The 21,961-nt window shown below is 34.5% G+C and overlaps 1 protein-coding gene across 1 annotated transcript in view; it reads left to right on the top strand.

Moving 5' to 3' along the window:
- Window positions 1–21,961, top strand: part of IPO11 (importin 11) — a 190,210-nt gene that overhangs the window by 34,246 nt on the left and 134,003 nt on the right. Inside the window, exons 12-16 of the mRNA XM_008068467.2 lie at window positions 3,677–3,710; window positions 3,901–3,941; window positions 5,234–5,350; window positions 11,733–11,846; window positions 17,798–17,913. Coding sequence (XP_008066658.2) covers window positions 3,677–3,710; window positions 3,901–3,941; window positions 5,234–5,350; window positions 11,733–11,846; window positions 17,798–17,913 — 422 coding nt within the window. The remainder of the gene's footprint in view (window positions 1–3,676; window positions 3,711–3,900; window positions 3,942–5,233; window positions 5,351–11,732; window positions 11,847–17,797; window positions 17,914–21,961) is intronic.

Genomic DNA, 21,961 nt, shown 5'->3' with positions numbered 1-21,961 from the left:
CTAAATAAAAAACTCACAAGTGAAGAACACCCACTACAAAAGAATTAGTTGTATAGACTGACTCAAAAAATGTAAATACTCACAATAACCTTGGTAGTAATGTTACAAATCTTAAACCATTTTCCATAAGTATTAGCCATAATAATAAACTAAATGAACAGTGTGAAATTTCCAAATACCTTAACAAAAACACAGGGAAAAGTAAAGAGTGTTCACAATCTAAAATCCCACTATCATTAAATATAAAATGAAAACAATACACTAGTTAATCAAATGAAATTAACTGACAGAATCTTAAAGCAGAATGAAATAGTACTTATTTTATTGTTTTGTCTGTTGAAATAATCAAAGTAAGTTTCTTATAGTCAGTTTTGGGTTTGTAATTAATATGTCTGGTATCTACTATATATGCGAGTTTAGAATTTTTTTTCTTAAAAGGAAATGAATAGATTGAAGGTTTTTAAAAATCCTTTTAGGAAACTTATTTATATGTATTTCAGAAGAAATATATCAAATTTTGTAATTGATTTATCTTGATTTTATTGCAGAATAGAGGAAAAAAGTACTCTAGTAATACATAGTAGTAGTAGTAGTAGTAGTACCAATGTATAGGATAGAATAGGGTAATATTATTCATATTAGTAACTCTTATGCCTGGCATGGCATCAAATCTTAGAAAATGTTTATTGAGGGTACCTGATCTCAAACCAGGCAAAGTGGGGCCCAAAGGTAGACCCAGAAACTTTGCCTGTATGATGACCACTTGTATACCTAATCCTGAATTGTCCCCCGCATCTTTCAAATTAAAATTTAAAAAATGTTTATTGGAAGAAATAGGAGAGAATCATGAATAAGGGTGACTTCTTAAAGAATTAAATTATGAGGTCATTTTATTTCTTGTTAGCAGATTACTTTATTATTTTATGTCTACCTTGTATATATTTTCCTGGTGGTCTTATATCCCTGAGACACTATTTCTGGCTGCTCACCATGCTCACTACTTTAATCTGTGGACTGCTTCACCGCTATGGGCAGGCATTAGGCTAATTCAAATCCACCTAATTATTCCAAGGCTCATTCACAGTGACACCGGCGTGGAAGTTTCTGGTTATGTTTACCTTTGAGCAGTATTCTTTGGAAGGAGTATTGATCTGTGGTTTCTTCTTGTTCATATCTCTGTCGCTGTTACCCTTTGGGAGATCCTTTCAAAGTTTCTTATATCTTGATGCCACTTATTCTACCAGTGTGGAATGAGTCTGTTACCTTTTCTGAGGTTTCATCTAGAGATAGGGTAGACTTAGAGGCTGAGCGAACTGCATCCAGTTTTGCATACTTAAGGTCTTATTTTCCTTTAGAAGATTTGGATTTATTCTGTGAAAAGTCATGTTTAGAGTCTTATTGAAGGAGTGTTTTTAGCAAGTATTTCTTGAACAATTAGTGGCCTCAATGTGTTAGATTCTCTTCTACCAGTCTTCTAGCATACTTCCTAACTGTTCATTTTGTAAATTCAAGTTTTGATTTTTCCCCCTTTTTGCTTATGAATTGCTGCCAAATTCATTCTTATCTCTATGTGGTAAGTACATCTTCTTTTAAAGCTCAAGAAGAGCTAGCTTTGTTCTTATTTTTATTTATCATACCATTTTAAATGCTCTTATCTTAGAAAGTCTGTCTTTTGACTTTCCCTTATGATCTTTTTGTTCTTACAGTTAAACTGAAATGCAGGCAGGTCATCTCAGTTCATTTTACCTTTTTCTCTGCATGTGGTACTGCACTGACCTTTATTAGGAAGGAAAATACATCTAATTTCATTCAAGTGTCTTTTGTTTCATATATTTATTTGCATAAATGTTATGCCTAGGCTATGGCACCTCTAAATAAATGGTATTGGTCTTTTGTAGAGAATTATCAAGAGAGACTCAAAGGTTAGCATACTGCCAGTTTGATTTCCTGTTTCATTCTTGTTTTTTTTTGAATTGGAGTCTCACTCTGTCACCCAGACTGGAGTGCAGTGACCGTTCCCGGCCACCGCAACCTCGACCTGCTAGGCTCCAGTGATCCTTCCGCCTCAGCCTTCCAAGTAGCTAGAACTACAGGCGTGCACTACCATGCCCGGCTAATTTTTGATTTATTGTAAAGACGAGGTCTTGCCAAGTTGCCCAGGTGGGTCTTGAACCCGCAGGCTCAGGCATTCCACTCACCTCAGCCTCCCAAAGTGCTGTGATTACAGGCTGAGTCACCGAGTGCAGCCCTGTTTCATTCTTGAGGGGCTTTCCTGTCCTGGTGTCTATGAATTATTAATGCAGCACTTGTTGTATACTTTCTCTGTACTAAATGCTGGGAATTTAAAGATGATTAGACATAGACCATGTCCTCAAAGGGATTAGCCTGTGTTTAATCTTTTCAAGTTAGCCATTTTTATTAGTGGTTATTTAATATTTGTTTTCTTCTCCTCCCCATCTTAAGCTCTGAGAGGGCAAGGACTTGGTTTGTCTTACTCAGCTTTTTCTATAGCTTCTAATACAATGCCTGATAATATTTCCTCGTCAGATATTTTCGATTAAATACATGATCAGACAGTCTTTCCATGAGGTCATTTTGTGGTAGAACATGTAGCACAATGGTTTGCACATTTTAGATAATCAGCAGTTTTGTTAAATCACTTAAAAATCTGCACATGTTCTAATAAAAGCAAAGGGTAGGGGAAAAGTGTTCATTGTAGGCTCTTGAGATCTGTGAATTTGGCAGGAGAGGTCTTAACATTTGGTGAAAGTGCCTGATTGACATCTCAGGACCTCAGAAATTTCTTAAAAAGTGTCCCAAAAAGCTTTCTGAAAAATGACTGCAAAGAAAAAACCAGTTAATATAAGGTATGTAAAGTGTAGCATCTAAGAAAGTCATGGCAATTAGCTAGGAAATAAAAGTTTTAGCTGTATTATTTTACTAAGTAGAGCATAGAATTTAATCATGGCTTGAGTTCAAGGCACTTTATGTAAAAACTATGAATATGTTAGCGTGTGCCAATTTAGTTGCTTAAGCTAGAGGTAAAACTTGGAAGAGAATGAAATTATGTTGTAATTATATGATTTGTAGCATGCTGATACACATGAATATGGTTTGGGAGGCTGGGAGTTTGTGTAAACCCTTCTCTATTTTTGAACTTAGGGATCCCGGTATATTTTGGGGGGTATTTCAAAGATATACTGTGATTGAAGTTACAGATGGCAATTTGTGTTATTTCCCCATGCCTTCTCCTCATTGTCTTCTGCACCCTTCACTTACACATCTTCCAGCTTGCCCAACCTCACCCTGTTTCCTGCTTCTCAGCCTTCTCTTTTCCTGGAGGTCACCTATATACTATTCTTCATCAATCCCACGCTCGCCACATTCCTTATGGCAAATTATTTTCCTTCCTGGAAGCACTTACTGGATTAAAGGCTTCCCAAGCAAATTATGGGAAATGGAGAAGAGAAGAAATAAATACTGCTTTACCTTTTCTTTTTATTCCTTGCTGCTAACTAAAGGGAGTATCCTTTTATTTCTAGATTTTTATATGCTCTGTGATTTTAATTTTAATAAAAGGTGTAATAAAGTGATTTGTAATAAAAGTTTGTTTTGATATTAATTATGGTTAGTCATTCTGGAATGATTAAAAAACTTATGATGTACTTCTTTTTAGGTCCGTATTGAAACTGCTACAACTTTGAAGTTAAATATCCTTTTAAAAATACTTAATTGCGAAGAATTTTGTTAACATTTTTAACTTGTTACTTATTTTGTGAAATTAATATATGAGATATAGTGTAAAATACAGTTTTTGATTGGTTTATTATATTTGTTTTAGATATATATTTTATCTTATTACAACTGATTTATTCTTGGTATTCTTTAACTGCTCTTCACCTGTTGATGATTTTGAATTTAGAACAGATCAGTTTCTCCCGGTAAGAATATTCATTTTCAGGTTTTTTTTAAAAAAAATCATTTTTACTTATGTCTTTGAATATTGTGTTATTATATAGCTAGAATTATATATATGTGTGTGTGTTACTTATTAAAGCTGAATTTAAAAGTAGGCTGCATTTTAGAGGATTTAACTTTTATTTGTAACACTTCTAGTAATTTTTACTGGTATTAGTTCCCTTCTATCTACTTATTTTTATTTAATTGTTGAGTTACCTATTTTGAAGTTGATTGCCAAACTTTTCTTTTCTCACAAGAAAAGATCTAGTATCTTCTTTTTTTGTATCTGTTACTTATACTTCTTATGTTAATTCCCTGTATTATTTGTATTTGTGTATCAGTATCCTATACACTAGATTACAATTTACTCATCAAGCAGAATACTCTTTACCCAACCTCAGCACGTTAGCATGGTGCTTTCACATAGTTGGTACTTAGTGAGTACCTGTTAAACTCACTGATAACATTGCGGTGGCAGTGTTTACTCTTAAGAGGACTAGGTGAGAAGAAAGTTATTTGATAAAATGTCTACCTATACTTCTTATGGGGGTCATGAATGGGGACGCTTCTAAAGCAGTGATTTTTAAAAAAATAAAATAATCACTAAATATTTTTAAATGGAAGAAACTTTTAGAAATTAGTATAAAAATGACTCAAATATCTGAAAAAACAAATGTCTGTTTTATGTAACTGCCTGCAATTTGTCAGTTCCTAGTAATTTTCATAGTGTAAGAGTTCACAGCCAGAATCAGGGAATTTGTTTTCTGTTGCCCGATAAGAAATATTATATGTTTGTAGAATAACAAGTATATTCACCTCCATGAAACATGCTAAGGGCCACATTAGGTAGCTGGCATGGGAGTGCAATAATTGGTGGTTTTTTTGCTTTAAAGAGTAGGTCTTGCAAAAACAAAGCATTGTGTTGTTGGCAGCAGGTATATGTTGGAAGAGCAGCAATAGGGCATTTGTTAATGGCTTAGTTAACAGTATAAAATTTAAACACACAGTTTATACAATCTTCCTTTAAATATTATTCAGTTAGTGGTTGAATTAAATTCTGAAATGGACACATTTAGCAGCATTAAAGAAAAAAAGTCACCACCTTACGTCATGGTAGCGTGAACAATTTAAAGTTGTTTAGGTAATGCTAAGCTTTTGACTTTCTGTTTGTCTTTTATTGCTTTGAAATTATGTTTTATTTATTTCTGTTTGTATGTATGTAGACATCTTTATGTTTCTATTCTAAACCTTTCTTTTTTTTTTTAACCTGCAGTATTTGGAAACTATGTTCACACTACTTTTTCAGTTACTGCAGCAAGTTACAGAATGCGACACAAAGATGCACGTTTTGCATGTCCTTTCTTGCGTGATTGAGAGAGTCAACATGCAGGTAATTTCATTGTAAAATATAAAAATTATGTCAGAAGGGTGAGTAGGATATATGTAGAATTCCTGAATATCTTTGAAATATACATTATGTAAAAGTTAAAACATTCATTAAAATACTTTCCTTGTAGGTTGTGATTTCAGCTATGTATTATTCAAAATTGACATTTATATTTGAGTTTTTAAAAAAGACAGAATTAAAATAATAAAAAATTGGATCAACAATGTAGAAACATTTAGAAAGCAGAATTTTTGATGACTTAGAAAATATTTAATAACACTTCTTGAAATTCAGAGTGTTTGAGGACATAACCACAAGTGTCTGTTAACAAATGCAATTTTTCTCAGAAGCCTATGATTTTAATTTTTAAATTTAAGTATGCTTTCTAATTTAGTTCACATTATATTTACATTTGACTTAATATTAAAATGGTGTGGAAAGTTCTTCACATTTAAATTGTTCAACTTCCCCATCACTCTTAATCTTTGTGAGAAATTGTTAATTTGGGAAAGCACACTGTAGTTATTCTGTGGCTCCTTACATCCTAGTTTACCACTGCATATACTTGCTTGAAAGGTGCTGAAGCACATCTGTGAGGTATTAGGGGAGGATAACTGATTTGAATTTCACAGATTTAGAGTCTACTCTTGGATATGTTGTTAGTGAATTCTAACACCTTGAGCTTGTTTTATTAATTCTAAAGCAGTTGATGAGAATAGCTATCAATTATTGAGTAATGACAGCATACCAACTTATGTGCTAAGCACTTTGCATATATTTCTCACTTAATCCTTGAGGTGGGAATTAGAATTTATTATCTCAAACAATTTGAGACTTTAAGGAACTTCTCAAAGTTCATACATTTTCCTTCCTTGCCAGTATTCAAACTCAACATTATGTAACTCCTGTAGTAGATTTGAGTCACTGTTAATCATTTTGAGCAGATCTGGGTATTGGTGTCTAAAAGTAGTAATATCTTACAAATTTTCTGATGGTGGTTTTTCTTTTTTTTTTTTAAGTCAGGATCTCACTCTTTTACCCAGGCTGGCAAGCAGTGACACAATCACAGCTCATCACAGCCTTCAATTTTGGGGCTCAAGTGATCCTCCTGTCAGCCTTCTGAGTAGCTGGGAGTTCAGCTGCATGCCACCACACCTGGCTTATTTCATAAAAGTTTTTTGTAGGGACAAGGTCTCACTATGTTTCTGGGCACAAACTCATAGGCTCAAGCAATCCTCCTACCCTGGCCTCCCAAAATATTGGGATTCCAGGCATGAGCCACTGTGCCTAGATGAATCTAGTTTTTAAACAGCATTGAGAGAGTTTGGTTACACAGATAATTGCAGGTTAATTGCAACTTGGCATCTGTTTTTTTTTGTTGTTGTTGGTTTTTTTTTTTTGAGTTGGAGTCTCACTTCATCGCCCAGGCTGGCCATTGCACGTTGACCTGCTGGGCTCAGGTGATCTTTCTGCCTCAGCCTTTCAAGTAACTGGAACTACAGGCGTGTGCTACTACACCCCGCTAATTTTTTGATTTATTGTAGAGATGAGGTCCCACCAAGTTGTCCAGACTGTTCTTGGACCTGTGGACTCAGGCAGTTGTCTCACCTTGGCCTCCCAAAGTGCTGGAATTACAGGTTTGAGCCACCGTGCCCAGCCTGGTTTTGTTTTTTGAGTCAGAATCTCACTCCAGGGTAGAGTGCAGTGGCATGATCATGGTTCACCGCAGTATGGGGCTCAGGCAATCTTTTCATGTCAGCCTCCCAAGTAACTGGGACTACAGGCACACGCCACCATACCCGGTTAATTTTTTAAATTTATTTTAGAGACAAGGTCGCGGTTTCCCAGAATGATTTTGAGCTCCTGGGCTCAAGCAGTCCTCTGGCCTTGGCCTCCCTAAGTGCTGGGATTATGGGTCTGAACCATTGTGCCTGCTCAACTGTTCTTTAAATTAATTTTAAGTCCTTGACTCTGCTGTTTATCTTGAGCAAATCCTCCTGTTTAAAATAGTAAAGTTAATTCTGACTTCACCTAACTTATGGGATTTTATGAACGTGAAAGTATCGCACATGTCCAGTATGCTTCAGGTACTGTACAGTTGCAGTAAATTGTTTTGTTTTTTAAAAGTTGATCATAAAAAAAAAGATTTGACCATTTTCTATCATCTTATTTAGATATATCTGGCTAATGCATATTTCTTAAAGGAGATTTTTTTCTTTTTATAAAAATGTATTTTTTTTTACCTTTGTCTCTTGAAACCTTAACTAAACCTTTTCCTCCAAAATCCTGAAATTAATTTTGCTTAGTAAATCCAAAAATGCTTTTGTGTTTCTTTTTTTTTAAAGAAGGGTTTATTGAGAGGACAGAAAAGCTTTCAGTGGGAGGGGATCTGAGGGGATCGCCCGCTTTTTGTGTTTCTATCCACACTCTTTTAGAACACAAATACCCCAAGCAGCTCAGGTGACTATCTCATCAATAAATAACAATACAATACAGTTATCTAGTAGTTTTATTTTCAAAACTCAGGCTGAGATAGGAAATGATTAAGAAAAGTATATTCAGTTGTTGGATTCTTTAACTTTTTCCCATGTTAACCTTTGAACATTCCCGTCACTTATATTCTTTTTGCATTTATCCCTCAACTAACTTTCATATGCTAAGTTACTTTTATTCATTAGCAGCAAACTTTTTTTTTTTTTTTTAAATAAAATGAAACAGAGTCTCACTTTGCTACCCAATCTGTACTCAAATTCCTGGACTCAGGTGATCCTCCAGTCTCAGCCTCCTGAGTAGCTGACACTATAGGAACATGATGGTGCACCTGGTTTCATTATTTTTTTTGAAAGATAAATTTAATTTGAATCATTTTTACGATGATATTAGGCTGCAAATATTTAGTTCCATCTTACAACAGTGCTTCCTGATACATATAGTTTTAATTTTGAAGTTTCAGTGAGGTTACTAAATACTTGTACCATAGTATGTAATTATTTGAAAATTATATTTTCTCTCCTTTTTGAAAAAGTAGTTGAAAATGTACAAATAAACTATTCTAGTGCAGAGATCCCATAGTTTGAATAAATATGTAATAATTAGTTGTGTTGTGAGGCAGTGTTTGAGTTTGTGCATTTCTGAAGAAAGAGAACAAAATTAAAAGACCTCTGTGAAATATAAAATGTTTTATCTAAAATATGAATGTCATTAGGGACTTACAATATTTTTTTAACTCCCTGAGGATAGAAGCCCTTTAAAAAAATTTGTTGGACTGTTATATATTTGATTTTCATGTTTTCAGTAGTGTGTTATGTATAAAAGTGGAGTTCTTTATATATATGAACTAACATGACTAATACGCATAGCACTTCTCCAACACCCCAACTTCTGTGGTACTAACACTTAACATAAGATCTACCCTTCTAACCAAATGTTAAGTGTATAAGGCTTTATTGTGTCGTTTGGTACAGTGTTCTGTAGCAGATCCCTAAGCTGATTCATTTTGTTTAACTGAAACTTTATGCTATTGATTAATAATTCTCCATTTCCCTTTCCTCCTAGACCCTGGCAACCACCATTCCACTCTTTGATTCTATGAACTTAACTATTTTAGATACTTTATATAAGTAGAATTATGCAGTGGTTTCCTTTCTGTGACTGGCTTATTTCATTTAGCATACTGTCTTCAAGGTTCATCCATGTTGTTCCATATTGCAGAATTTCCTTTTGTTTTTAAGGCCAGATCGTATGTATGTGTCATTGTATGTGCATACCACAAGCCCTTTATTCCTTCATCCGCTGGTGGACATTTCGGTTGTTTCTACATATTGACTATTGTCAATAGTGCTACAACGAACATGGGAGTGCTAATACTCTCTGACATCCTGATTTCTGTTATTTTAGATAAATGCCTACAACGGGATTGCTGGATGACATAGTAGTTCTAGTTTTCATTTTTTGAGGAACCTTCATACTATTTTCCATAACAGCTGTAACTTTTTGCTTTCCCATCAACAGAGTATAAGAGTCTCAATTTCTCCACACTATTGCCAACATCTATGTTATCTTTTTTGATTTTTATGACACCCTCTCTTTTGCTGTGAGGTAATGTCTCATTATGGATTTGATTTGCATTTCTCTAATAACTATAAAACATTCTTAATTCTGTTTGATTTTTCAAATGTTATGCAAATAATTAAAACTGCTCTGCTCCCAAAAGCCCATGTTATAATCTTTTTTGGAATTGTATATGGACAGTACTTTTTCTTTTCACTGAAAAATTTGAAACTTATAGAAAAGTTGCAAGAATAGATCAATACTCACTTTCCATCTAGTTTGTAGTTGTTATTGTTACACCACTTGAATTTTAGTTGTAGATATCATGACACTTCACCCCAAAATGTTCGACCTCTTCTTCTTGTTAAGAGTTAAACACTCCTTTTCCTTTATTACCTCAACCATGTTTAGACTCAGGAAACTAAACACTGATGTAGTACTGTTATCTAATATCACATTAATATTCAGGTTTCCTCTGAATATTAGATTTGCCTCTCACCTCCCATGCCATTGGAATATGTTTGACTCTCATGTCACCACTCTGCTCTCTTTAATCCTCAGCCTTTATTCTTTCTTTTCTTTTTTTTGTCTTTCACATTGGTGACTCTATGGGTGATTTTTGAAGTATTGTTTTTGAAGCATTAATTTTAATTTAGAAAAACTTGTATTCTGATGATAGCTAAGATTGGAATATAAATATTTTATGACTCTCAAATGTAACTGGGTACTTAGGTTTTTTTTACCTCATTTACATTTTATAGCATATACTTCCCTTCTGCATTCTTTGGAAACTCTCCTCTCTATTAAAAACCAAATATTTTCCTTGTGACAGTTCATGTTATATACTATTTAGTTGAGTATGAATAGGTTAGATACTTTGAAACCTGTATTTTTCCATATTAACTGATCTGCTTTTATAAGCCAGTTGGAGTGATCTCTGAGATAGAACATAACAAAATTGAATTTGTGTTCTATAAATATTAGCTATTATAGTAATTTCAAAATTAAAGTTTTGAAAATAAGGTATTACATGATAAGTAAATACATGAAAATAAGGTAATACATGAGTCTCTTAATATTTATTGTTATATGTCACTGAAATATTTGGGCAAATATTTAACTTCTCATTTTTCTGCATCCCCCTTTACAACTTCTACCTTGAGGTGGGGGAAGGGAGCCAAATTCCATAGTTGTTTGGCTATCCTTTTAGAATATTATGTTTTATGAGCCGAATAAACAAACTCACTTCCTGTGGGAGCAATTTTATATGTTAATCCATGATATTCAAATAAACAGTACTGAAGCTATGAAGTTCTAATATTTTTTCATCCCCCAAGTTACTTTTTTCAGAGCAGTTTTAATACCACTGTGATCCTAAACCTAGAGCCAGAATGCTGTCCAGCTTCAGTGTAGATCCATTTTATTTTTCCAGACATTCCATAGCAGCTGTGCTTTGCTTCAGGATAAATTTTATTTTATTTTATTTTATTTTTATTTTTATTTTTTTGAGTTGGAGTCTCACTCGGTTGCCCAGACTGGAGTGCAGTGGTCGCTCCCGGCCACCGCAGCCTCGACCTGCTGGGCTCCGGCGATCCTTCCGCCTCAGCCTTCCGAGTAGCCGGAATTACAGGCATGCGCCACCACGCCCGGCTGATTTTTTTATTTATTGTAGAGATGAGGTCTCGCTGCCCAGGCGGGTCTCGAACCCGCGGGCTCAGGCAATCCAGTCACTTCAGCCTCCCAAAGGCGCGGGATTACAGGCTGAGCCACTGAGCCCGGCTCAGGATAAATTTTAAAAACTGATTAGCTTAATCCATAGTGGACTTCAAAGTTTCATCTTTTGAAAATAGTTTCTTTCCCTGTGTTTCCACCATGCCTCATATACACCTTCATTATTGTACTTATCCTTTTTCATTGTAAGGCTTTGTGAGATTTTTTTATATCCTTTTCTTTTCTGGGTCTTGTCTTCAGGGTCTGAAACTTGAAAGATAATTGTAGAATGAATGAATAAATGCTACATCTTTTAAAAACGTAGTGTAACTTCATGTTAGGTAAACTGTTTTCTTAGAAAAGAAGGTATACCAACATTTTGTAATATCTGCTAAAGAATATTATTTTATGTTCATAAATTTTATTTCATTCAATAAATTTGATACTTGTTTAAAATTGTTTAAAAATATTTACCATAGAGCCCTGGGTGTCTATGTAATGTCTGATTTACCTTTAATAGGATATAGGCTTAATATTATGTCTAGTAAATATTAAATATTTTTTCAAAGTAAATTGTTTTCTTTACTAATATGATTTTGTTGCTTCCCCTATTTTGTTGTGATAGATACGACCATATGTAGGATGTTTGGTGCAATACTTGCCCCTTCTTTGGAAGCAGAGTGAAGAACACAATATGCTGAGATGTGCTATTTTGACAACACTTATTCATCTTGTTCAGGTAAGCCACTTCTCTGCAGAGGTTTTAATTTAGATTCTTGTTATCAAAATAATTCTTAAATTGTTTTTATATGATTTATTTTAATGGTAGTGAATAGCTTCAAATTTTATGTTTTTTTTTCATGTGTGATCTAAAAGTCTTAAAAACAACATTGATGTGTGCTTTTGACCTTTTTTTAAAGCACATTTAAAGAGATGCTGCCTATTTATTAAAGAAGATTTCTTCCATTGGATGTAGGGGTCTCCAATGATGATGGAATGGACTCATGATTCGTGCAGTCCATTATACCATGCATGTGTCTAAGCATAAGCATACTCTGTATTTCCACTTTTTCCTCTTGATTTAAAATAAAAACTTTTTCTATCATAACTTGAGAAGTCAGGAAAACAGATGAGTTGCTTTTGAGGGGCTATAAATGAATATGAACTTCAGACATTTTGACTCTGAAGTGTTGGGATGTGTAGCAGGTAGAGGGGCACCTGAAGCTTCAGAGAAGGAACTGGGCTGTAGGCTCATTTGAACTGTTAGAATGACTTTTAGTCTTACCATGAGAGCATAGAGGAGGAGGAGCTTAAGGCCAAGAGTTAGAATATGTGCATATCTTGATACCCAAGGGATTTTACTGACCTTGTTGCCAAATTTGAGAAATGTTTCAATGGGTGAAATCTCCCACTAATTAAGAATTACTAGCCTAAACTTTCTAATATTAGTTAAAAAACAAAACAAAATCTTTCTCAGACACTTTTAAAACGTGCACGCTTTCTTTTCATAAATGTTTATGCATGGGTTTACCAGTTACAAACTTCTAAGGCAATTTTAGATAGATAAATAGTAATACAAAATATTTTTGAAGTACTTTTTCCTCATTTTTATATATTGTGTTAAAATATACTTAACATAAAATTCACCATTTTAACCAATTTTACGTGTGTGGTTCAATATATGGGATACATTCATAATGTGCAGTTGTTGCCACCATCCATCTCTATAACTCTTTTTGTCCTGTAAGACTGAAACTATACCATTAAACAATAACTTTACCTCCCCCTCCCTCATCACTAAACCACTTTTTAAAGAATAAATATCTGGTGCAGCATCTGTTCCTGTCTACGCTTTAATCCTTGTGCTTATTTTGTAAAGATTATATCCCTTTTCTAGGAAAGGACAAAAGCTAAGAGAGCATTAGTTACTAGCTTGCGATTACATTTTTAAGTAACAGAACGGTGAATGACCCCAGGTCTTTTTTATTTTATCTCTGCTGAGATGTGTTTTTAGGCTCAACTTGGGAGTTCTGTGAGAGAGAGGTGAAGAAAAAACAGCTTTTATTTCTTCTTAGGCAGTGTTACTTCAGGGAATATTAGGAAGTCAGAGTAACCCTGTGGAATATTTTGGACCTTTTTCTTTAATCGTGATATTTAAGGTTTTCTTTAACCATGATATTTTTTAAGGTTTATGTATCGATCAATTTTGCACATATGTTAGTTAAGAAGTCTATTCTTTCTCTCCATTTCTTTAATGCTGGATATCTTAGGTTCTTAAATCTTTCTAACTCCAGTACATTGTTTATTCTTGTTTTAAGCAATGTAGGTATTGTCTCTTGACCTCCCTGTGTTGAACATGAAAATGTAAGCCTTTCATATCTCCCTTCAATATTGGAGATATTTCAATATCTCCTCTCAGTATCAGTTAGATATTGAAACCTTGCTCTTGATTACCCTGTCTTGAAACCATTTGTTTTATCTTACCAGAAAATAAACAACTGGTTTTATGGTGGTTCATAGGCGGTCCAGTTATTTACCTGGTTATGTATATAGATGAACTCTTGACATCAGACTATTTTTAAATTTTTTTATTTTTCTAGTAATGGAGATGGAGTCTTGCTATGTTGCCTAGGCTGGTCTTGAACTCCTGGGCTCAAGTGATCCTCCTACCTCAGCCTCCCAAAGTACTGGGATTATAGGTGTGAGCCACACACTCAGCCCAGACTGCTTTTTAAACACTCTATTAGAAGTCTTATTCATACTTCTTCACTGCTCCCTATTGCTCAATCCCCTTATTCTCACTCTCTCTCTCTCTCTCTCTCTCTCGTGCGCGTGCGCGCGCGCGCACAAACACACACACACACACACACACACACACACACACACACACACACACACACACACTGCTCAAAATACCTGGTGCTGGTGCCACCAGTTCCTGAGTCTTTTGGAGGTTCTGTAGTGTAAATCAGGTTGCATATTGTCTTCTTTGACTCCCCTGTTGGATTTGAGCTTCGGTTTCTTACTCTGCTAAGTCAGTTTACCTCTTGTCTTTCTTCGCAGTTTCTAACGTGAATTGCTTTAATTTCTTCATATGCTATCTTTGTATTTATGGTCTTAGGTCTTTCAAAAAATATCCTCCTATATCCCTTTAGTTGGTTTTGAGAGACACAGTGTGTAAATTCATGTGCTGAGTCTGTGAATTCATCTGCTTTCCCAGATGTTAATACTGTGAGTTGTTTGGGATAGCTGGAACATAGAGTGCAGCGCATATATATGGGAAACTGGGGAAGGCTAAAAGAATATCTCTTGAAGTTCAGAAAAAGAAATGTTATGCTAATTTTTATGTTAGGAAAGTAATCAGGGTACCACTGAGGACACTGATCTGGAAGGGAGTTAAAGTAAGGTCAAGCAGACTAGTTAGGAGACTTTTTTTCCTGTTAACCAGGAAAAAGATGATGAAGATCTGAAGCCATGGAAAGAAGCAGATAGATTTGGAAATATAAAAGAGATAGAATTAAGAATTGTTGAGATATAGGGTGAGGAAGAAGAGAAACTAGGAGGTGGTAGTGATACAACTTATTATCAGTTAGATAGTGGTTCATATCACAGGAGCTAGGAAATTCAGGATGAGAATCTGTTTTTTAAGAAGACATTGAGTTGGTCCAGTATCAGAACTTGAGATGCTTTCTGGGTGGTGATGTACTATAGTCGATTAATTGCCTGGGGTTCAGAGAACTGGGTTGCAGAGAATAGGTTTGAACATCATCAGTGTTTACATGGGAATGAGAAGAGAGCCAAGGTCAGTAACCTGAGAAAGACTGATATTTGAGGGTGCTATTCTGTTTTTTTTTTCTTAAAAAAATTATAGATGCACAGAAAGTTCCAAAGATGGTATAGAGAGATTCCATGTATCCTTCCCCTAGTTTCCCTTTACATCTTAAGTTATTATAGTACAGTATGATTTTCCCCCTCTTTAATCATGTCTGATAGTGTTCATCTTAATAGCTTATGAATTTATTTTTGAACTTTCAGAGTATGGTGGACAGTATCTTATATACTGTGGGCTCAAAAAAATGTTCACATTTACTTAAAGCTGCATATCAGCTATTGGACACATTCTGTGGCCATTAGATTACAAATATTTGAATCTCTTCAAGCTTTGATTAAGGGAGTCTTTAGCAGTTGCTTACTTTAGATTTGCTAATGTTCATAGGGAGAGGGAGATAAATATTTCCTATAGGTGGAATCTCTTAAAATGAACAGATGGGTGTAGCCTTGACATACGTGTATATTTTTTACTGGCATTAGACAATTTAATAGTATTTTTTAATTTTTGCTTTTCAGTTGTAAACAATTGCTAGTATACTTGGCATCTTGGAATATGTACTTAAGTAAGCAGATAAATTTTCCAAGAAAATTTTAAGTCCACTTGATAATAAAAAATGAAATTGATTAGTTTTTCTTAATTGTCTCCTTAGTTCCTTGAAAGTTGAACTATGGGGAGTGAAATTTAACTGAGTTTTAAGGCCAATGAACTACTTTATTAAATAACAGTATTTTTATAATTTCTTCCTTTGGAAAACTCTTTAATAAGGTCTTCCAGATTGTTTTTTTGTTTGAAAGGACCAAACTTATATTTAACATAAGATCTGGAGATTGAATGTATAGAATTGTGACTATAGTTCATAGTGATATATTGTACACTTGAAAATTACAAAAAACTTCCAGTGATTGAACTTAGTATGTATATGTCAACAAAAGGGGAATCTGTATGTATTTAGTGGCATTGTAATTTGCTGTAAGCTATATTGATATTTGAATTATTTCTTAAGTGAGGAGGTGTTTGGTAGTTTATTTTGTTTTCTTTCTATATTTATCAGATTATAGTTATTGTGGTTTAGAGCGGGGGTCTCCAACCCCCAGGCCACAGACCAATGCCGGTCCGTGGCCTGTTAGGAACCAGGCGGAACAGCAGGAGGTGAGTCGTGGGCAAGCAAGCAGAGCTATCTGTCTTTACAGCCACTCCCCATTGCTGGCATTACCGCCTGAGCTCTGCCCTCTATCAGATTATCAGGGTCATTGAATTCTCATAGGAGCTTGAGCCTTATTGTGAACTGTGCATACAAGGGGTCTAGATTGTGTGCCTCTTATGAGAATCTGACGCCTGATGATCTGAAGTGGAGCTGAGGTGGTGATGCTAGCGCTGTTTCCCATCACTCCCAGATGGGACTGTGAAGTAGAGAAACAAATTCAGGGCTCCCGCTGATCCTGCATTATGGTGAGTTGTGTAATTATTTCATTATATGTTACAATGTAATAATAGTAGATATGAAGTGCACAATAAATGTAATGCACTTGGATCATTCTGAAACCACCCCCACCAACTCCCTGTTGGTAGAAAAATTGTCTTCCACAAAACCTGTCCCTGGTGACAAAAAGATTGAGGACCGTTGGTTTAGGAATTAACTTTTTGTTCTTTTTGTTTTCTTTCAGAGTACGATTCTTTGTAGTATGATATACTAAATCAGCCTTACTAATACAGTAATTAGGCAAACTAGAATTTTAGATTAAACTTATTTTCTCCTTTTATCTTTGTGTTCTTGATTCATTAAAAATATTAACAGGCTGGGTGCGGTAGCTTAGCCTGTAATCTCACACTTTGGGAGGCTGAGGCAAAAGGATTGCCTGAGCCTGGGATTCGAGACTAGCCTGGGCAACTTGGTGAGACCTTGATTCTACAATAAATCACAAAAACTAGCCGGGCGTGGTGGTGTGCCTCTGTAGTTCCAGCTACTTGGAAGGCTGAGGTGGAAGGATCGTCTGAGCCCAGCAGGTTGAGGCTGTGGTGGCCATGAACATACCACTGCACTCCAGTCTGGGTGCCAAGAGTGAGACTCCAACTAAAAACAAAAAACAAAAAATAAAAATATTAACAAAAATTCTTTATTAAAACAGTTTGTGAAAAGTGAAAAAAAAATCACTTCCATTCACCCTTTCCCAACATCCTTTTTCCTTTTCCATATTTAAGAAGCATTAACAGTTCTTTGTATTTGCTCCCAGAAACTTTTGTGTATATATCTGCATATAGCTAGATATTTAAAAAATTATTTGACATGTGGAACTGTTATACATACTTCTGCCCCTTTTAAATCTAATTTTGCAATTATTTTTGAACTTTTTTTCTCTCCATGGTAAATCCTTTTTTATAGCTTCTCAGTAATCTAGAATATGGAAGATCTAAATTTTAGTTGTCTTACTGGTGAACATTTAGACAGGGTTTATTTTAGATTGGTTTTTTAGATGAGAGTGTTCATAGAATTTAAAATACCAATGTATTTTAAATATTTATATTTAAATATTAAAATATCTCTTCTGTAGTCACAGGAAGGGGGAGATAAATATTTCCTATATGTGGAATCTCTTCAAATGAACAGATATGTGTAGCCTTGGCATATGTATTTTTTACTGCCATTAGGCAGTTGAATAGTATTTTTTGATTTTTGCTTTCCAATTGTAAACAGAACTAACTTTGTTTAATTGTTGCTTATAAACAGGACCATCCTAAAAAATCTGATTTATTTTTTATAAATTGGTTTTAGGCCTTTTTATATGATAGGTAATTTTTTGATGGTGGGGGTGTGGGACCTTAGAGTGTCTTATTGTAAGTTTTATTTATACTTCCCATAGGGATTAGGAGCAGACAGCAAGAACCTGTACCCTTTCCTGCTCCCAGTTATTCAACTGAGTACAGATGTTTCCCAGCCTCCACATGTTTATCTTCTGGAAGATGGTTTAGAATTATGGTAAGAGGAAAACTTGATACCATGGATCTTATTTTTCGTGGCCTTCCCTACTCTCATTCCAATAAAGTTAAGGTCATGTAAAAGGGCTTTCAGCATTTAAAAACAAAAATGTAAAATCTATTTCCCCAAACTGGGTTATATAACATCTTCTCTTTTTGGCAGCTGTCACTCAGCATAGACTTACAATAGACAAAGGAGAAATTTCAGTAGGAACTCAGCTGTATTTCTTCTTTTGGAATTTGGCACATAAAATGGGAATCTTGGTAACTTTCCCAAGTTAAAAACTGACTTAAAATTTCCAGACTATTGAATGAAATGTTTGGGGGATATTGAAGCCTTATTTTTCAAACCTTTTACTACTTTGTCCAATAATAACTAGATTATACCTCAACCCCCAATGTCAATGCTACTTATATTCTTGATTTACTATTTTACTGAGTAAGTAGTATGTAATGTCAAGAAGTTAAAAACAACAACAACAATACCTGCTTCTGTGGCAGCCCACTGGTACAAAGGATTATTGACTACCCACTGTGTGTAAGGAACTGTGCTAAAAAATTCCTTTGCTTTATTAAGCTCACCTTACTGGTAGCAGTTTTCTCTAGAGACAGTTTTTTGATAATACATTTAAGGGTTAAAATTTCCAGGGTATAAATTGACTATTGGAATTAAAGAAAGCAAACTACAGAAAATCAGCCATAGAAAAAGTTTACATTTGTTTCTCCTCTTCCTTCCTTTCCTGTGGAACTTCTTTTTTTCCTTCTTTGGTTCTTCTTAGATGGCTAGGAATTAACAGTTTTGGTTCTTATAAATTGCCATTGGTGCACATTATAAATGAATGATCTATATAATAATATTAGATGATTTTAAAACTTAATCTTGGTACTTATTAACTTGCAGTTTGGATTTCTCATATTCTTTTCTAGTTTATATTGTTTGAACTTAAATGACATCTAGATGGTTTGGTTGGGAATTGGCATATTATTGAAATCTTTTATATTTATATATTTATATTTGAGTAAGGATGAATTACTCTAAATCAGAGGTTGGCAGACTTTTTGCATAAAGGGTCAGACAATGAATATTTTAGGCTTTCCAGGTCTACAGTTTCTGTTACAGCTACTCAACTCTGCTGTTAGTGTCAGAGAAATCATAGACAATACATAAATAGTGGACATGGTTATGCTCTAATTAAGCATCCTATAGAGAAATAAATATATAGGTTAGTTTTAGTCCACGGAATGTAGTTTGCCAACATCTGCTCTAGATTATAACTTAAGTACAAAATTTTTTTAAATTACCTAGTTTATTAATAGTTAAATTTCTCTAGATTAAAAAATCAAGATACACATTTCTTCATGTATTTCTCTTAGTGGATTAGAGTTCATATTTGGAATCAGACAGATTTAGGTACCAAGCCTAGTTATACCACTGCATTAGATAATATGATTTGAATAAGCTCTTTGAGCCTCAGTTTCCTTATTAGTGTAACAAAGCATAGTAATTCCTGCTCTCATATGGTTGTTGTGAAGATGAGATATTTGCTAAAGTGGTTATCACTTTCTATATGACATTTAACATCTGGGAATATATAAGATTGCCTAGGAAGAAAAGGACAGATAGAGAACATTATGCCCCGGACAGAAACCTAATGAACTTTTTTTTTTTTAACATTTTGAGGACACAGGAAGCCCCATCTACAAAGAAGAGGTACGTTCTGTTTAGTAGGAAAGCCAAGCCAAGAGAGGAGAATATTTCCTAAGAGAGGGAGCGGTAGAGTGGTCAGCTATGTCAATTGTTGCTGATTTTCCTAGTGAAATTAGTATAGAGAAGTGAATTTGGCCACATGGTGATGATAGGAGGGTTTTCAGTGGATTGATAAGAACAGAAATTAGAATTGGAGTAGATAGAAAAATGAATTGGAGGTAAGTAAGTATAGATTGTGATCCATGGTAACTTGTTTAAGAGCTTTTACTATTAAGAGGGTATAGAATATGGCGCAACAGCTGACTGGTGTGGGAAGCGGTAGGTCTGGAGGAATGAGTAAGGCTGGTTTAAGAGAGTGGGATAACTGATGGAGGAAAGAAGGGATGGGATTCAGAGTTTAAGTGGAGGGATTGAATTTTGGGATACTTCTTCCATTTTAACTGGAGGCAGGAAGGTAGATTTCCAGATTTTGTAGCAGGATGAGAGAGGAAAGTGTTCTATCTAATTGCTTCTCTTTTCTCAATATCGTATGAAGCATGGTCATCAGCTGAGGAGTAGTGCTGTATTAGGAGTATATACAACATATGACAGGTCTGTGAGAAGGAGAAGATAAAAAGTAGTTATCTTAGAGCATGGTGAGCTTATTACAGGTAACCAGTACCAGTTGGTGTTTGTGGTCATGAATAGAGAGTGAAACACACAGACCGATTATGTGGCCTCTACACTCTCCTCCCCTCCCCCCTGTGGCTCCTTGTTTTCCTCTTGGTCCATCTCACTAGTGGTTTGTTAATATTATCAGTCTTTTCAAAGAACAGACATTTGTCTTTGATTTCTTTGTTGTATATTTGTTTCCTATTTATTGATTTCTGTTTTTAGTATATTATCATTTTACTTGCTTTAGGTTTACTTTTTTTGTCACTTGACCTACATTCTAAGAATTAGCTCATCAACTTTTAACCTTCTGTCTTAATGTAAACATGTACTATTGTAAATTGTTTTTAAAGGGAATGCAACAAAAGACCTTGCATGAGCAAGGTTTTGTTTTTGTTTTTTCTCTTTTTAGAAATTAGTATGCGGTAATAATAATGGTAAGCAATCAGCAGTGTCAGTTATGTACCATTAAATGTAATATGATCTTCATCATTTAAAAACAAACAAAACTAATTTGATTGCTTTTTATTATCTACTCAGAAGAATATATCTTTCTCTTAAAAAAAATTAACCTGTCTTAAAAAAAACCTTGACTTTCTGGGATAAACTTTACTTACTGGGGCGAATTACGCTATTACTATATTGTAAACATTTTTTTCTAATATTTTATCTAATTTTATTGATTTCCTCTGTTTATAAATGAGTTGGATCTATGATTTATATTTTGTAATACAGTTTGATTTTATATCAGGATTATGTTTATATTATGAATTTAACAATTATTTTCTTTATACTGAATGGTTTTTGTAATATGTATTATTGAATGTTTGAGGAATTTTGTAATAAAAGGAACTAGAAATCGACCTGTGGTGTGGACTAATGGTTCTTTATAGTTTTGATAACATCCTCAGTTCATTCATATTTATTTTGGTTTTGATTTTTGATGTCTGTTTTGACATTTAGTCCCTTAAAATACTAACAGAAAAACTTTTGTATGCTTGCTTTCTATCAGCCACTCATAATTTTATTTGTTTTATCTCTTTTTAAAGTATACTTATTAGAGATTTGTCTTCTTACTATGAGGGAACTACCTCTTAGAGTTACAATTTGCCTGTATTTCTCCCATTTCATTAATTAATTTCTGCTCATGTTTTTTACTTTCTACATTTAAACGTAGTTGTATTTTTCTAAACCCGTAAAATAAACAGTTTATTTTCTTTGTTTTTCTCATTAAGTACAAAAACTTTTTTTTTTTTTGAGAGTTGGGTCTCACTTTGTTGCCCAGGCTGGAGTGCAGTGGCACAAACATGGCTCGCCACAGCCTCAACCTCCTGGGCTCAGGTGATCCTTCCACCTTAGCCTCCCAAGTAACTGGGACTACAGGTGTGCGCCACTGGGTCTGGCTAATTTTTTTGATTTTTTTGTAGAAACGAAATCTCTCTATGTTGCCCAGGCTGTTCTCAAACTCCTGGGCTCAAGCATTCCTCACACCTTGGCCTCCCAAAGTGCTGAGATTACAGGTGTGAGCCACTGTGCCTGGCCCTTTTGTGTTTTTTAAATTAATTTGTTTGGCACATTATGTGAGAGGCCCTCTTACATATTCAGTGAGTAAATGTGAAGGTAGACAAGATAATAGAGGGTGGTCTCAGAGCCTTGTTTTTACTTTTTATTTTTTAGTTTTAGAGACAAG

The sequence above is a fragment of the Carlito syrichta genome, unplaced genomic scaffold, assembly GCF_000164805.1.
Source record: "Carlito syrichta isolate Samal-C Ts95f unplaced genomic scaffold, Tarsius_syrichta-2.0.1 Scaffold108683, whole genome shotgun sequence".
Taxonomy (NCBI): domain Eukaryota; kingdom Metazoa; phylum Chordata; class Mammalia; order Primates; family Tarsiidae; genus Carlito; species Carlito syrichta.
The sequence above is the reverse complement of the archived record's forward strand: the minus strand, read 5'-3'. Positions and strand labels throughout refer to the sequence as shown.